At 32.6% G+C, this 16017-nt stretch overlaps 1 protein-coding gene across 2 annotated transcripts in view; it reads right to left on the reverse strand.

Annotated features, from left to right (window-relative positions):
• The window catches only part of FSTL5 (follistatin like 5), a 275638-nt gene that overhangs the window by 126021 nt on the left and 133600 nt on the right, over window positions 1-16017 (reverse strand). For both annotated transcript variants that reach the window (XM_015623545.2, XM_015623546.2), the window contains exon 5: window positions 2719-2915. In XM_015623545.2, coding sequence (XP_015479031.1) covers window positions 2719-2915 — 197 coding nt within the window. The remainder of the gene's footprint in view (window positions 1-2718; window positions 2916-16017) is intronic.

Below are 16017 nucleotides of genomic sequence, written 5' to 3' on the forward strand. Positions count from 1 at the left end.
CCAGAAAAACACATTTTATTCCCATGCCTACCCATAACACCTCTGCTCTTTTTCCTCTTCTATGCAGCAAAAAACAATATACAGTAATCTAACAGCCTACAGTGATAGAAACACTGGTATTTCATTCACAATTTTTTATTAAATTCCAGTTTGGTTTTGCATAAGATAAAATAGATAAACAAATGATTTTGTTAACAACTGAATATTCATACCTAACTAGAAAATTCAATTATCTTCCATTATTTTGGATTCATTTAAAGTGTGTCAAAGTGCTTTAAAAACAAACCAAACCCTCCAAGGAACCATATCACCTTACTGGAAACCTTGTAGGTAGATCAGAGATTATGAAGATGATGAGAATCATACCTATTTCATAGCTCAAAGTCTGCAAAGATAGATACTCCCTTTGGTTAGTTCCTACATCTCAAAACAAGAAGTGGTCTAAAAGGTTAAATTCATAAGTCCTTTCAAGATCAAGCCACATCTCACTTGCGAAAATAGGATTTGGAAACTAAAATATTAAATGAGTCAGACTCAGTGATTAAAGCAGTCAAGGCAGAGATTAATTTATATTGGAAAAAAATGTCCATTTAGCCTGCATGGAGCGACATAACCCTAAAGTTTTCCTATTACAATTACACAGTGTATTGGAGGTAAATTCTTTTCTAGCTGCAATTCTGTGTTGGAAAACAAAGCCACGAAAAATATTATACCTTGATGCTAGAATTGTTCAAACCACAGAAAAAACAGCCTGCCAAATTTTAATGCATTGCTGTCATACTTGAAGTATTTAGAAAAAAATTAAAAAAAAACAAACCACAAAGAAACCCCAAAAAACAATCAAAAAAACTGCCACAAACAAACAAAACCCCAAAAAACAAAAGAAACAAAAATGCCCCAAAGCCCCCCTAACTTTTCTTACCATTAGAAATAGGCTTCTTTTTTTTTTTTTTCAATAAAAACACTACTTTTGCTTTTTTTTTGGAGAGAACATTTGTTTCTCTTGCTTCAAGATGCAAATTCAATAACCTTATGACTTTTGATCCAAAACACATCAATAAAACTGGAGTGTTGCTGTCACCATTTTCAATCTCCAACTGATTCATTTCAATTTTACATTAGGTAGGATGACTATATGGACACCTATGAGATAATAAGTGCAGTCCAAGGGCCTGATTGCACAGCAAGATTGACGAGATGTAAAATTTAAGATGCACTATAAACTGAACTTCAATATTCGTTTGAATATAAATTAACTTCAGGAGTCCTTGTTTTCTACAGCAAGTAGGTTGCTTTTCATACCTCCTTAATATAATTACATTTAAAATGCAGGAGCCATTATTTATGACAACTCTGCAGATTTCAAAATTTTGACTGTGAGCACAACTGAGAAAAATTCTAATCCTGAGAACATTTTCAGGAGTATAGTAATGTCTCCCTGAGGAGGGTTGACCCTGACTGGATAATGAAAATTTCATGGACCAAGAAAAAGTGAGGGAGAGATCATTCACCAATTACCATCATGGGCAAAACAGTGAAGAAAATAATTATAGTTTGCAAACCTATATATATGTAATTCCTGTCTATGTTATCTATTCATATAATATATTCTCATATAAATTATTATTTGTAAGATATATACAGGCACCAAAATCTCTCAAAAGTTGAAATTCTGAAATATTCTAAAAAGCAGCAGGAAAAACAAATCTTAGAAAAGTGCAGAAAAACATTTTTAAATTACTAATTTGAAATAGTGTATGTAATAGTAGTTGACACAGTACCTGTATTTATAATCACCCTCTGGTCCTTGAAATTGCGACTAAAATTTTTAAAGTTAACTGTAATGGAAATGATAACTCCAGCCTATTTCTTCACTCTGCCATGTAACTTAAAACACAGGATTTTTTAGATGTGGATCAATGTCCACATCTAAAAAATCCTCCTTTTAAACTTTCAATTGGCTGCCTAGCATTAGACTCATTAATACTATATATATATATATATATATATATATATATATATATATATATATATATATATATATATATATATAATATAAGTTTAGCCATGATTAGGTTTCTCAAACACAGACTTCTAGTAAATCAAAGTACATTTGCTCCATCAACAGTCTTTAATAGAATCAATCCTTTTAGGTAGATTAAAACTAGTGCTGTTATGCCTACCAGAGCAGCAATTACTGGTTTAGATCTGTAATAAGTTAAAATTTGCAATTTAGAAACCCCCATGAATTCTCATTGCAAAATTTCTTCTGTATTTCTCTAGCCCTAAGATAAAGCAACTGCTTTATTTGCTTATTTATTTCACTTATTTTTTTTATTTATTTGCTAAAGTAAATGCTGCTTTAATATTACAGAAGTTATTTACCTCATTATTTTAATAATTTTCAATTTCTAAAATATATCTAGACAGTTGGACTGGATGATAGCAAGCAGTTGATAATAAAACAACTCATGGTAACATCAGTCTAGAGTGTTCTAACACACTGCAGTATGCTTCAAAGCATTATATGCAAATTTCAGCATAAACACTACAGAATTTCTGAATAATTCAGCCATTCAAAAATTCTCAAATGAAATTTTCCACCTTGAAGACTCACATTTTCTAAAGTATCCTAAGACATGATATTCCCAGTGAGCATGTCCTGAAAAAGGCATTTGATTAGTCACTGTGCTAATAGAAACAAAAACTAAACCATACCTGAGATAACTCGTTAGTATCCACAAGTCCGTTGTTGTCTGAATCAAAATAATTGAACATTTGATCTACAAGAACTTTCTTTAACGCCATTTTCTCACCAACAGATTTATCTTTTGCTTGTGCAATGTATCTCTGGTTTTGTAGATCCAGTAACATATTTTTCACTTCAGTGTATTCAGTAGGTTTGCATTTATCCCCTGTGAAGAAAATACACAAAACAAAATTATTTGAAACTTGATTTCCTATTAAAAGTTTAAAGGTGAACAAAACAAAACCAAAAACTGAAAAAACAAAGATTATTAACTTCTTACAGCACTATAAACACAGTTCTTTTAAAAGAGCAAAAATTCATTCTGTAGTAGTTTGATCTATAACATTTCCTTGTCTGGACTTCAAATTATTAAAAATTATTATAAAAACAAATTTGCAGTTTTAGATACTTTCTTAGACAAGGTTTTCTGTTTACAGAAAGTAAGGAAACTTTTATCATTTTCCAAGCCTCTACTTTTTTTATTTATCATTCTGGAAAGGTGCATCCGAAGATTTATTAAAGTTTTATCTTTGGTAAAGCTTTTCATAAAAATGTAGAAATATAATGTATGCCAAAAAAACCCCTGAAAATATGATAGAAAAATATATGCTATATATTTCATAATAATATTTGACTTCAGAAAGCAGAAATTACTCTTGAGTGCTCATAAGCTATCTCTTCCTTTTCATTTATTGGACATAGCAAGCTTATTTGAACAAGAAAAAGTGGGATTGCCAAAGGAAGGAAAAGGATATCTTTGAAATCTGATTTACTCTTTTCATTATCAAGTCTTCTATAAGTGGAAAATGTTACAGAAATATCCTGCATACAGTGATTACAGTCAGTACTTATTTTAAACCAAAGAACAAAATAATGTTTGCCTGGTGCTGTCTTATGTCAGTAGCTGCATATTTTAAATTGGATAGTGCTTTAAAAGGGTTTGTTTGGGTTTTTTTTTATTAAGATAACCTTAGGATTTTGAAAGGGTTTTTTATAAGATGAGACATGTAAATGTGTACCAGCATAATACCAAGTATTTGTTGCAGATGTATATTTGCAGTTAGCTAACGCTTAACTTCAAGTAGTGAATCCAACACTTAGAGTGATATACTGATTAGCAAAGAAAGCTATTTTACAATCTGCTTTTTAGTCACTATTCTGAAGATTCAAGGATTTATGACAAACACTTATTTACCTCATGGAAACTGCGTAGGCAGTTTTGTTTTGCAAGTGGATCTTTTAAGAAACATCTAATTTACATGTATTGGACTGGAATTCATTATTTTGGTATATTTAATGGTAAATGCATCATTATGGTGACACTGTGAATACCTTGACATCCATTACAAAATGAAGAGAGAAAAAGTTTCTAAATGCATTTTACTCTCCTAGAAAGACTCAGTTTTAGAAGAGAAGGATTTATGATGGAAATTAAATCATGGAAGAAAAAATGTTTTCTTGGACTCAAAACCACTATAGCCTTTTTTGTTTTGGTTTTTCTAAAAGCCACCAACTGTTATGCAGCTATTTAAGTAACAGAAATAGACAAACCCAAACTGTATTTAACTGACAGCCGAAGCTATGCATAGTATTTGCATATTTGTCCTCATCTGCCAGGGGCACGGAGATTGAGGCCATACAATTTGTAAGAGTTGGGTTCTGCATGACTGCTTCTCAGGGGTCTAATGCAGAAACACTCAGTAGGGAAACATGTTTATTCCTCAGGCATTCTGAAGCTGCGGTGAGCAAACCTTGCCATCTGAATAGGTGCGGGCTCCAGGTGGTGGGGAGGGAAAAGAGCACTTAACTTGAACATACTCTAATTCATTTGGGTGAACTCCAAGAGACTGGGCCAGAAAATAAGCATCATCTTTGTCTCCCCTAGATAACTTTGCTGGCTGTGGTGTCCTCGAAAAGACAGTCTGGCCTCACTCAGCTGCAGGTGACAACAAACACCATTTTCCCTGCGCTCGTGGCAGGGCTGGGATGACAAGACAAATCCTGTTTGACAGCGTACTGCTCAGAGCTAGCTGCCACATTCAGATTTTAGCCCCTGTAAATGATCAGTCTCATTCTGCAAGTTCAAAACCGCGAAGAGCTGTTCTTCAGAGATAGAGAACATAGTAAAAGAGTTAGCTTCTTAATAATATCTGTTAAATCACAGATTTGTCACAGTAGCATTGACAAGTTGCTTCAAGTCTGAGTTTAAAAAAGAAACTCACAGCGATAATTTTTTTCCCTTGAAGCACAGAACCATGTGAACCATTTCTCCCTTTAATGACTGTTCAAGAACTGAAAAGAGATTCTCATCTCTACAAAGGCAATAATGATGCTAATGTTCATTTGAATACTGAAGATTATTTAATTATAAACTCTGGCCAACTTTTGTGCAAATTGCACAAATATTTCCATGAGTGATTTTACAAGCCATGTAAATTTAGAGGAAAAACAATTAAATTTATGAATCAAATAATCATGAAAAACATTGCAACAATTAGTTGCACTTCCTAGTTTTAATTCAAAATACAGTTTACGGAAAAAAAGTTGTAAAGGAAGTTTGATCGCAGTCCAGGAAAGATATTTGAATGTACTTTAGACATTCACTTTACATCTAAAACTTAAGTTAAAATAAACTAATGTATTCTGTAACAACTCCTGTTCAGCGAGAAAATAATTCAGAAAACACATTTTCCATAACATTTCTTTTTTTTGTATACTTCTCCTTGCATAGCAGAAAGTTCTGTGGCTAGTATAAGTCATATAAGGCACTGACAGACATACATATTGCATGTTTATAAACTATTTATAAATTTTCCCAGAAGAGAAAAATATTTGTATCATTTTTTAATATAAAACATCAATGTTGCCTAATACAAAATCGTCTGAGAGACTGCTACTGCCACTTGGGTACTTCCTTTTAGAAAAGCTTCATTCAAAAGTTAAGCAAAGCAATCTGTTAGGACTACTACATGTATATTTTGCTAAAAATAATATTAAATTACTATGTAATAGTAATATTTATTAATTACTATCCAATTTAATATGATTTAATAGTAATATTTACTACCAAATATTACTATTATTTTAATAATGCCTTTAATCCCTTTAAGCAAGTGAGAGACGAACCTTCAGTTTATGATCTTAGCTAATCACAGTTCTAGTAAACCAGGTTTTTGCAGCTATACTACATTAAAAGCTTTTCATTTTATATATAATTGAAAGTAGTCTTCACAGCAACATATGGAATTTAAGGACAAACATGATGGATGGATGTTACTGACAGATAAGGGAATCACAAGGAAACAATGAGAGACTCCTAGTGAACACAGGGCACGATTTCATTAATGAATTGTTCTCTTATTGTCATGACTGCCTTTTTACTTTTGAGGAAAACGTGAAGCTGATGTTTAAATTACAAGAATGAGGCTCTGTTTACAGGAGACCTCCCTCAGGCTGGAGCAGCAGCACAGAGAAAAACTCAGTGGCTTTATTTATGTTCTAATTTAGTAAGCATTAGTTGTGAAATAGTTGTCTCAGTGACACACAAATGGTAAATGGGGATTAAGTACGTCAGCCTTTATTGAGAGGAAAAGTAATTTACGCTTAACAAAACTGAGAAAGACGAACTACTGGGAATATACTACAATTATATTACTTCCAAAAAGGCCTACTAAATTCCATATAATTAGCCACATACATGAAAGGGTAATCTACTTGTACATAATTTACTCAATTCAGCTTTCTAGTATTTTTTTCTTTCATTTTTGAATGAGAATTCCTAAAAGAATAAACAGCTATTTCCTGAAAAATTCCTAGAAAGTAATAATACAACAAGGAAACACAAAATTTGCTTTTCTGGTTGTTTCATTCATGGAAAGGACCATTTATATTACATAGCAGTTTATGTCAAAAAAATAAACCAATAAACCACACCAAAACAAACAAAAAAAACAAACAAAAACCCAAAAAAAACCTAAATAAAAAAAACTCTGCTATGATTTATTTCACAAGTTCTCTGATATTTTCTTTGCTATCACAGAAGTTGTACAGAAACTTAAAAGTAACAAAACAAACAATGGAATCTAAGTGCAGGTCTCCAGTTCCATATCTTGCACTCTCTGAAGCAATTTCTAAGGTTTACTTCATTCAAACTCAAAAATAGTAGAAAAATGGAAACATTTGCTGTTTCCTTCCATTCAGTTGAACAGTTTTGTAGCAGTATCTCTGTTACCTAGGAAACAGCTGAAAGTTAGATTTTGAGTGCTATTGTCCTTCTAGACAGTATTGAATAGTGGTCTCTGCCTATAACAGAAAAAAGAAAGTTGTTTTTGACAGTCTTCTGTAATTTTTAAGAGAAAAAAACCCCTCAAAATTAACTAATTATTTATAAAAATATGGGAAGGGAATATACACATTCTTAACACCTGCAGAATTAAAGAATTGGGTAAGACAATAGTTTAGGGAACACTCCTTACATCCAAAGTCAGATATCAGATTCCTGTATTTTGTAGTTTCTAGAAAAACACTAATATACACAAGGAAGAAAAGAATACACATATTTAAAAAACACAATAAACCACTTGATTTCTCTTCTCAGTTCTTTCACCACATTCAGGGTTAATACTTTAGCCTTTCTTTGCCTGAGCCACTCCATTTGGCAGGAACAACCCTTTTGTCAGAAAGCGAATATTCATGGATGTCTATCCCTACAAAAGTCATCAGCTGCTGAGATAAAATTTGATTCTCAGCTATGATTTTGCACTGAGTTTTAGCTCTATCTATTGGTAGATTTTTATCTATATAGCATAAATGGTTTCCACATCCTTCTTCTAAAATTTAAATAACTTTGAATCTTTCAGACATGACAACTAGTTTTCAGTCAAGCACATCTCATATGAACAGTTTTAAATAATCCAAAAACTATATATACATAAATGTTCACTGCAAAATCACAAACTATATTGCATGGAGCAAACATGAGAAATTAATCCAAGAGATAAGCACACACACATATTCATGTACACAAACTACACATCTGATACCTATTCAATTAAAAACATAACATAAGGGTAACTATAAGGTCTTCATCCATTCAGCTATTTCTCAACATCTGTCCGTAGATAAAGCATTAAAGTTGTAATTTTACTCATAGTCCTAACAAATGGAGGGACACTTTGGACCACTAAAATTGATTAGGTTTATCTGAAAGAAACTTCAAGTTCAGATATCATTTCACAATATCTTATTTTTCAATATAAAACTCATATCTTCTAAATCTAGTGGTCAAAATTTTGACCTTTATTCTTTGGTCTCCTTACTGAGAAACAATCTCACCTGCACATAGAACTGAATGTTGACCTATGGCCCAGAGTCTGAGATGGGTAGAGAGGAAAGCTTTACACTCAAAAGCAAATTAACAGGGATTAACATCAAAGCTTTTCCCTGTTGAAGCTATGTTCTAAATAAAAGGTGAGAATTTGAGAATTTTCTACCATTTTTAAAACACATGAGATTTCAGGCCTGCAAATTTTGGCCTGACAGCTGCTCAGCTTTGCACATTCAGAGTGACTAAGAAGGAAAAAAAAAAAGACATTTTGAATCTGTGTTTGGCTTCTGGGTTTTTTGGGGGGGTGGAGCTGGGTAATTTACGCAGCACTCAATCTGCAGATGTGCTGCTTTATGTCCTCTTGTGTAGCATCCATGCTTCCTAATGACATATATAATTATCTAAAGCTAAATTTGGCATTACTGTCAAAGTCAAAGTGTTAAGGACTTCAATTACTCGATTCTGTTGTGCAAGTATGTCTAAACAGCTACAAAAATTTTTAAGAATGTTCAATAGTGTTCTCTATTGTTACGGGATACACATATAAAAATAGTTCCCAATTAAACAAACCACGCAACTATCCGGAGACAGGCAAACAAATACAAAATTTTAAAGTTATATCTGTCATTGTCCTTGAAAAATACTTCTGATTTATTACCATAGTTGGTACATAAAATAGAAATCTGGGTTTTCAAAACCTTACTTGTACTTTGTAAATAAGGAATAATGCTGTCCTTTCCTTCAGATACCACCAGTTAAAATGTTCTTACCCATTTCAATTTTTCAAAACTAAAAATCATAAGACAAAAGTAATAATTTCACTTAATTCCACAGACTGACACAACTCTGGTATCCAGGCTTATCTGGAGACACACATAAACAACTTTTCAGTGCCTAAACAATCAATAGTTCAGATACATTAATCAGATCTTCCTTAGAGAAATGCTATTTAGGTTAAGTAACAGTAGAAGCTGCAATAAATTTGCATTAAGATTAACCAAAAAAGTAACTGAAAATCAGTTACAAAAATTCTGAAATCAGCTTTCGGGGTAGCAATCTGTGTTGTTTTTCTGGTTGTTAATGCAGAGTAGTTCTTATATCACAGATCTCTTGACAGAAGAAAATAGGTCATATAAATTTTCACCTTCAAGATGGCATTTGAAAGGTATAGCAGGTTGGCAGTAATGAGCAAAATATCATTTTCCACAGCTGAGAGAACAGTGAATGTGGGGGTTGTGTGGACTGCATGTTAGCATCACAAACACTGTAAGCAGTGCTAGTCTGTAACTGCAAAATGTAGGGCTCTTCTACAGGACTGTTGTAAAACAACTCAAATCCACACCGTTCTCATGTAGTGGTATCACTTCTCAGAACTTCTCATGTCTTCCATGCTTACTTTGAGATGTTTTACCATGACAAAGAGATGAAAATGGATGCATTTTACAAATCAAGGGTTTTGGTTTTTTTCTTGTATCCAGCTCAACATTTTAGATCAGTTTTTCTATTTGTTTCATACATCTTTAAAAAAAAACCAACAACCTTCTGTTTCCTCAGTAAACATTAACATATAGCATTAAGAATATAATCTGGACTTTCTTGTCCTTTCTAAAAGAAATTTTAGAAAAAAGAAAAAGCAAAAATGGAAAAAAAAAAAAAAAAACAACAACCAAAAGCATCCCACATCCAGCAAGGAAACACTTCTGGAATGTAAACCTCACCAGAAAATCTATGCCGAATTTCACTTCTGCTCCTTGGGAAATGTGTTTCAGAGGACTCTAATTAAAAACAAACAAAGAACCAAAAAGTTACTGAAACAGATGAAATATCAAGTCACAATCTTTCTTTTCCCAAAGGCTTCACAGAGATTTGGAATACTAATGGATTTATGAAGTCTAACTAAAACAGTACTAAAATGTTAGGGGAAAAAAAATGAAGACAGTTCTGTTTCTCCATTTCTATTTCTTCTCCATCATCACTTCTGCCCACTTCTTCCTTTGTTTCACCTTTGATACAGTTGTGTTTTTCTGCTAATTGCAGAAGTTGTTACATTCAGTCTTTTGCTATAGGAAAAGAAGACTTAGTTTTATGTGTGTGTATATATATGGAACCAAATACTACCAATAACTTGGCATCGCACACACTTGTGTCTGAATTTCTGCTCATATTTGTATCTGAAGTTAGAGTCATGTAAATCAATGCCATAGAAAATCTAGGCCTCCATAACCTGACTTGCATTTAGAGATGCAGTGTGAACCTTGCAAAGTTCTCAGATTATGCACAGTTTGACCAGTCATCCTTGAACAGTGATTAAACAGATCATTGTTTTCTTTCAGAGCCTCTAGAAAAGGCTACCTAGAGAAAATAGATCAATATTTGAATTGAATAATCTTGAATTCCTGTAAATATATGTTTTAGTAGAGATATTTCTCATCTATGGTTTGATGCAGAAAGGCATTAGAAAAAATTAGACTCCAGCTTTTCACCAATTGCAATGAAATTCATAGATTTGTTTTCTTACAGCTGAAGCTTTGTTTCTAAGTGTTTTGTTCAGCACTTAATCTTCAGCAGAAAATGTCCTCATTCACAAAGATTTAGGGATTTAAAAAGACATTTATTTCTGTCTGGTTTGATATTAATTCTATGTTCCTAGATACAATCAATCCTTCACATACTCAAAAAAGGCTTGTAAAGCATTACAACAGACTACCCAGGGCAGTGATGGAGTCACCATCCATGGAAGTGTTCAAAAAACACATGGATATGACAAGTGAAGACATGGTTGAATGGTGAACACAATGCTGTGCTGGGTTAACAGCTGGACTTAATGATTTTAAAGGTCTTTTGCAACCTTATCAACTATATGATTCAAATCAAAGTGATCTGAAGGTAATAAGAATCCAACAAATATTCCTCCCATATTAAGATCCCTTTTTCATGTCACCACATTGCCTGATTGGAGTAAAATGAAAGGGGATGTTTGTTGGGGGTTTTTCTTAAATTTGTGCTAATTCTAATTTCAAATTATTATAATATTTTTGCTTTCTTACTGTGACTGATGGATAGTGTTTTTCACTATGACTTAGTTAATGCTGCCTTTCAAATCTAAAGATGAGTGTTTCCTTGACATAACTCAAGATACACCAAGATGTCTACATGAAGAGTGCCACATCTGCGATTACAATTAACCTGCCAAAACAAAGTTATATACAGACCAGTTTTTGCATCTGAACAGAACACATCTAAAGATATTGTTTCAGCATTAACTTAATTTTGCTTATGCATTCTGGTATCTGGCATTATATACCCCAAACAGAGGTAACTTTTAAAGTAAGCATGCAATGAAATTAGAGTCTAAATAGTTTTAATGATTCTGTAATCATCTGTGTTTGAATAGTACTTTTTGTTTTGTTTTCACCACTTTTAAGCATCAAAAGACCCTTTAGTTGAAAAATAGATGTACTAAAAAAATTGAGGTATGGTCTTGACTAAAAGATAACAGCTGACTTGACCATTTGTGGAAGAAAAGACCATAAAATACCTATTATCAAAAATTTTAGATGTTAAAACCACTTATCCAGAGCTTTATTGCTTCCTGTCAATAAAGAGTGAAAAGCTTTCATGAATTTTTTATTACTCTCACAATCAAATGAAATATTTCTTATTATTTATGTTTGTGTTGCCCAGTTAACGATTTTTCTTGAGAACATATTAGGGATCACTGAGCCAAATGCTGAGATTGTGGAAACTTATCTTAGTACTGTGTAACATATACATCGCTTCTGAAACAGGTACACCTACTGTATTTTATATAAAGTCTCTGAAATAGGTGGTCTGGTTTACGTACAGAAACATTATCTTGTTATCACAAGATAACATCTAACATTTTAAAATACGGAGTTTCAACCTGTCAACTAGTATGTGCCACAGAGCAATTTTGGGTACATCTATCCCCTCACAATAGATGATGTAAACTGACATTTTTCCTTCTATACATCTCTTCTTCACAGATAAATGAAGGGAGGTAGTATAAGATTTCAAAATATGTAACCTGCAAAATGGATACAATTCCTGTCTATTTGTAGAAGTGTTACACCCATATCTGCTATTTGTATTTTTCTCCTTTCAAACTTTGGCTTTGAAGTAAATAGGTTTCCAGTCTCTAAAAACAAATTCTGAATTAAAAAAGGACATTATAGGTTGTCTTTTGGGGTATTTCTCTTTAGGGGGATTCTCATCTCACACCATACTAAAATGCTCTGCCCCACCATATATTTTGTAGAGTTTCTGCACAGTTTTGAAGCCATGCAGGTTCAGCTGGTTTATGGAGAAGGAGCAGTGTTCTCCCTCCAAGAAGTTTTACCTCACCAGAGGGCAAATGTCAAGAGCACAGCAAGAGCAGGGAATCTTTCACTGACTGAATTAAGCTAACATCTGCATACTGAAAAGACCCTTAACTGTGAAAGAAAATTATGTATATTTGTTAAGAAAAAGTGTGAATTTTTGCTAATAGCACTTAATATATTTTATAGATCCCTAAAATTATAAATTAGTGAAAAGTGCCAAGTTTTCCTCAAAACTATTGAACAAATCATTACATTCAAATTCTTCCCAAATATAATGGAAAAATTCATTCTCAAAATACCTTACCTTACCATATGATCATACTATTCTAGAATAAAATCAGTTCCAGTTTCAAATATGATATTTGAGTTACACCTGTTACAAGACAGTAGCAGCAGTGTTGTTTAACAGAACTACAACACCAGGAAAGTAATGCAAGACAAGGTGTGGACAACACAGAAATTTCATGCACAAATCTATTGTGAAAACACATTTGTTTCAATTTTCAGATTGCTAAACAACAGGTGCAAATGTCAAACAGGTAAACAAATAAGAATAGATACATTAAACATTAAATGTGAATGAAAAGTAACCCCTGATATGTGATACTGCTATTTCAGTTCCAGAGAAAATAGGTTGGGAAATTATGTCAGAAACAGAGTGTGTATATAAATACATGTACTTATGTGTACTAATGATAATAAAGCAGCAGCCAGGTTTAAGATAGAAGATAAGTTATTCAAACCATTTAATGTTTGGAAAGGTGTCAATTACCCTGTTAAGCATGGGAAAATTGTATCTGCATAAAACTGCTTAATATATCATTGCAGAAGAAGTTTAGCTGCTATTATATTTTTGTTGTTTCAGAAAAGCAGGAACACAGTGGGAACACTATAATAAAGTATTAGCTGTTGTATAGAAATAATTTGAGCTATAAACAAGTATCCTCAGTTCTTATTTTTGTACTAAATAGAAATTAAATCCACAAACTCATTTAACAAACTCTAGAAACAAACTTGATATATAAATTTTATCTTAGTTGATTGCTTGAAATAGCAGGCACCGATTTGATTTAGATAAAATTCCCTCCATTTTAGTTTCTTATATTGAACTACACCATGGTAAAGAAATTATTATTTTGAAAAAAGATATTCCCTTTTCATACATCAGAGAAAATGCACAAATACAATTGTACTACTACTATCAGATTACTTAGTGGATTTTCTCAAACTCTTCTGCTTTTGTAAACTCATTCTAGTAGAAAAGTAATGTACAAGAAATTAATAGAAAGCATATACTGTGTAAAAGCGTACTTTATATGGACTGAAAAATGGCAAAAAAATGTCTAGTGAGCCAGTCTGACTGAATTCTAAATACCAGTACCAGACTTGTCTCATTGTAACTAATAAAACAACAATGCAAATGTTCAAAAATCCCTGCCTAGAAATAAAAATCATGTATTAATTACTGTTAGTCTTGAAGTCCTTCTAATTCTTGTATCCATAGGCATACAAAACTGATTTAAAGACTGAAGTCTTTAGAAAAAGCAGTACATTGGAAAGAAGATTGTACTGTGACATGTACAGCACCATGTTAATGGTGACAACCTTAATTTTAAGGATTTGTAAATTTACCCAGGTTTAACCTAAATTTTACTCTAGACCTTAACTGAAAAGGGAAGAGGAAGAAAAAGGTGAAAAAGAGCTTCATATTATCCTAATTCTAAGATTATTTTCAATAATAAAATTGAAAATTGAAATAGCTAATTTTCAGAGCTTCCTAACAGCGACAAGTAACCAAAATTTAGTCTGTCATTTGACTTGGAGACTGAATTCTATGTTACAACCAAGGGGTACCACAACATTCAAGTAACAGAGACAAGGAATGTTATTGCTGCTGTTATTATTTTACTACTAGTGCCAATACTACCATTATTATTATTCCTTTTCTGAGAAAAGAGTGAGATTAAATAGTAAGAATAATTTTGTTTACAAGACATTCCAGTAGCCCCACAAAAGCAGACTTTCCAGAAAGACTTACTCTGCAGATAACCTTGAGAATAAAACTCATTCTTTATTTCACCTTCTTCTACATTCCCATCTAATAAAGGGGATGTGGTGAGAATGGACATAAAATTGTCTTTTAGAAATTAGAAAATAACTTTTAAATTGGATGAACACTGGCATGTTAGAAGTCATTGGAACTACTGTTGTCTTCATTTTTTAGAGTTGTAAATATGGATGTTCATTGGACCTGGGGGGCTGTTCCTGAATTCTGTTTTGTTTTAAGGGAAAACATGAATCCAAAAATTCTCGCTTCCATACTTCTCGGAAACTATTAATCCATTTTATGTATTGGCAGGAAATAAAATGAACAACATTTAGATACATATTATCTATCACCTTTATAAATGAATAACCTTATTTTGCCTTCCAACTTCACCCATTCTATTGTCAGAAGAGGTAGTCAAGATCCTTTCACAAATACTAAAAATATATTCCTGAAGTCTCAAACAAATAGTAAACGTTAACCAAATTTAATTACCAGTAACGAGAATTCTCTGAGATGCAACATGAACCTGTGCATTTATCTTTTGCAAATGCTAAGAGTTAAGAAATATTTTCAGCTTTGTAATGAACTGGACAATATATCAGCGTGTAAATTACAACATGACCACTTGTGCATATACTACTCACAACACTGGACTAGAATAAATAAGAAAAGGCAGGAAAGCAAGGGCACATGACAGGCAGTTCTTTAAGAGCTCCCTTTTTCTTAAATTAATGATTCTTTAAAACTCTAAGGAACTGTCACTATTTGTCAATTCAAACCTTTAGTGACTTCAAGAAATGCCCTGACCAATTAAAACTACTTTGAGTCCTATCTAAGAATAACAACCTTCATTAAAAGCTCTTAATGATAGCTAATTCAGCAGGGATACACTGCTGTGTGAGAGTAAACAAACTGCAAGAAACCACAGTAACTATTTCCAAGAAATGGATTATCTAGTTACATTTGTAGGTCAGCTGAAGGATGCTATAAAACTCCAAAGCTGTTTCATTCTTTCAGACTTGTAAGAGGTTTAAAAACATTGGTTATTCTTCAAAAATCCACCAAGACAAATGATCAAGAATTTGGGGATTGCATTTGAGATCAAACACCCATGGCCAGCTTCATGGTACCACAAGCCCTTCTGAAAAAATCATCATCAACTTGAGAAGACACATAAATGAAAGCAAAATCTGTTATTTAATGTGGAGCTATCACCTACACCAAATTCACTGCTTAAACTTATTCTGAAGATATGCAAATGTGAAGAGGCTGCTGTAAGGACCTTTAAAGTTTAAGAATAATCTAAACAACTTTTTTTTAACCCCCTTGAAGAATGCTTTCTATTTGGATATACTATCCAAATATATCACAAGAGACAAGAAGGGTGTACTCAAACTCCAAACTATTCTAAGTAACAGAAATTATCTCATTAAGAAGAGAACATTTCACCTTAATGGCCTTAATTCTCATGTTCAGTAAATTAATGTGTGTCAGCAAAGTGAATTACACTCCATTCTCAGCTGCTTGCCTGAAAAATACCTGACCCTGA

The sequence above is a fragment of the Parus major genome, chromosome 4 (assembly GCF_001522545.3).
Source record: "Parus major isolate Abel chromosome 4, Parus_major1.1, whole genome shotgun sequence".
NCBI lineage: Eukaryota > Metazoa > Chordata > Aves > Passeriformes > Paridae > Parus > Parus major.